General features: G+C 61.0%; 1 protein-coding gene across 1 annotated transcript; it reads right to left on the minus strand.

The window, feature by feature from the left end:
* Positions 1–835: 835 nt before the first annotated feature.
* On the minus strand, positions 836–2482 carry ITPRIPL2 (ITPRIP like 2). The gene has a single exon (XM_063098633.1). The coding sequence runs from the start codon at positions 2480–2482 to the stop codon at positions 875–877; it is 1608 nt and encodes a 535-aa protein (XP_062954703.1). The 3' UTR covers positions 836–874.
* Between the last annotated feature and the right edge of the window lie 306 nt (positions 2483–2788).

The raw sequence follows: 2788 nt of genomic DNA on the forward strand, positions 1-2788 counted from the left end.
GTAGGAGCTCAGTGAACAAGTGTTAACTGACTGGTCCATGTCCCAGTTTGTGGCCTGGAGGTATGCTATGCAATCATGCTGTCTGCTTTTCAAGACTGCACGTTTCTTAATAATAAATGTAACTGGCTTCCCTTTCAGATGCAACACTTGGTGCTAGCAATAATCACAAAATGAGAGAATTGATCAAAATAAAGTGCTATTTGCTCTGGAAGTTTCTCTACCCAACTCTTGATTGCCTCTCAACACATGTGACTTAATTTCTGACGATCCTGTCAAACGCTTGTGATTGCACCATTTAAAAAATATATTAATATTAATTTGAATAGTGGAAATTATATTCCTCAGAACATTAACCCCTGGAATAGAACTTCCACTTGTGGATGATGATTCAGATTTTTTTTAAGACAACCAGGAACCCAGTACCTAGCAAGTAGTTTTGTCAAAAAGATTAGTTTTGTTTTTCTTTCTTTCTTTTTTTTTTTTTTTTAAGTTTTTGGGCAGAGAGATTTGTGTCTAACAACCACAGAGGGAATTTTCCCTGCAGCTAGTTCTTGCTTCCTCTGGTGTACTTCCCTAAAAGCTGGATCCTTCTCCAGAATCATTCTACACAGATCAACACTTGGACTAACTCTTAGCTGCTGAAATTGCGTTGTTTCCATAGCTTGCCCAGGTGTGAAGAAGATGCCATGACTATACTGGACTGTGAGCCAGGGGACAACATTTAAGCCACCAAAGTTTGTGGCATCCTCCAACTCTTCCAGCACCTTCTGCAGCTCATTTTGCATTTCTCTGGCTTCACTGACATCCCCATCCCTACCCCCACCCAGTGGGAGAGACTTAGGAACATTTGGTCAGGTGGGGGTGCTGTCAGGATTTATGGTTCATCTTCAGGGAACCCCTGGGTGCGCTGATTCCTGGGTGGGGGGCACCTGACAAGATAGCGGGGACCTCCATAGGGCCTGAGAAGCTGAGGCAGCCTTCGCCATGTAGACAGCAACCGTGCCGCCGCGAGTTCCCGGGCATGCCTGTCGAAAGCAGCCAGGAGGTCAACCGGGGTGGCCTCGCGCAGCACCTTGGGCAGGGATCCTACCTCGGCGGCCGCCCCGCCAGGGCCTAGGACACAGTGGAAGAGCGTGTGGCGTCGCAGCAGGCAGTCCCTAAGGAACTGCACCAACTCTTCCAAGCACTCGCCCAGGTGCGCCTCCTCCCAGCCTTGCGCTGGGGACCCCTGGCGCAGCAGCACAGTCAGCAGCGCCGTCTTGAGCACGTATGAGGACAGGATGCGTCCCCACTGGGTGGCAGCCGTCGGGTCCAGCCCGCGGGCACCCAGATCTCTCAGAGCCTTAAGCAACTGCAGGCACTTGAGGTAGCAGGCACCTGGAGGGGCCCGTTCCTGCAGGCAGCTCAGCAGTTTCTGCTCCTGGCGCGCAGTGTTCACACCCCACAGTGCCTCGGCGCGTAGGCCTCCTGGGAACTCCGACAGGGGCCCGCTGGGAAAGGGTGGCGGTGGTGGCGCCACAAGGAAGACTCCATCTCCCAGATGGACGGCAGGGATGAGACGCACGGCCATGGAAAGGCGGCAGCAGCCATAGTCGGTGCGGCAGGGCAGGATGTGTAGGGTGGGAGGCTGCTCCAGACCGCCCGGGGTCAGGCTGACCCGACAGCGCCCCTCCAGGCTGTAGCGCACAGTGGCCAGGGAGCGCTGCAGGTGCGACTGGAACCAGCGCAGCACCAGCGTGGCAGAGAGGTGGCGCCGCCCGCGCACGTCCACACAGAAGCCATCAGCGAAGGGTTTGCAGTCCCGAAGCCAGTGGCCCCCTGAAGTCCCCGATGGGGAGGGCGGTGCCTTGAGGGCGCATACAAAGCAGCCGCGGAAGGCTGGGGCCAGCTCGGGCTCAGCGCCCAGGCTCCTCGGCTCCAGAGCCACCAGCGGCGGGAGGCGTAGCGGCACCAGCACGTCGAAGCCATCAGGCCGGCGGATTTTATGCTGCTCATAGGCGCTGCCCACCTGGATGAAGTCTCCGCGGAAGGCCAAGGCCAGCGCTCCCCCGGGGATGGGGCCTGGGGACCCTCGGGCGCGGCCAGCCCGCACCAGCTCGCCCACGATCCGGCTCACGTGAGCCTTGCTGTGGCCCAGCACGTGCGGCGATAGGCGCACCTCGTGCTCATAGTAACTCTCCAGCAAAATACCAAGGCCCGGCTCTCGGAAGTGTCTCGTAGAGAAGGCAGAGTGGCCCCCCAGGCGGGGAGACCCGGGCAGGAAGCGTTGCCGGACAGCGTGGCGACAGCGCAGGAGGACGTAGCCGAGGAAGAGCAGGATGGCCACCTTGAGCAGCGGGAAGCCGCCGTCCGCGCCGTCGGGGGGCTCAGCCAGGGCGCCCCCGCTTCCCCGCAGGACATGGTAGAGGCACACGAGGGCGGTGCACAGGCCGGTCACCAGGGGCCAGAAGACGCGCAGATTGAGGGTGTAGTGCACCGACATGCCGGGCGCCCGGGGCCGCGGGGACCGAGCAGCCCAGGGCGCGAGCCCCGGCGGCGCCCCCGGCCCAGCATGCGCGCAGAGCCTGGGCGGCCCCGCTGTGCCCGTCTCCTTCGCCTCCGCGGCGGCTCCCCCCTCGCAGGGTCGGGGGAAGCCGTCCTCCAGCTCGGCCTCCTCTCCCAGCTCAAGTTTTCCTTCCAGCTGCGGCCCGCCCTGCACTCCCGGGCTCCGGGCCGCGCCCCGCGCCGGCGGCCCGCTGCGTCCCGCCCCGCGGCGCTCCCCGCCCGGCGCCCCGGCGCGCTGGCCTCG

The sequence above is a fragment of the Cynocephalus volans genome, chromosome 6, assembly GCF_027409185.1.
Source record: "Cynocephalus volans isolate mCynVol1 chromosome 6, mCynVol1.pri, whole genome shotgun sequence".
NCBI classification, from domain to species: Eukaryota; Metazoa; Chordata; class Mammalia; order Dermoptera; family Cynocephalidae; genus Cynocephalus; species Cynocephalus volans.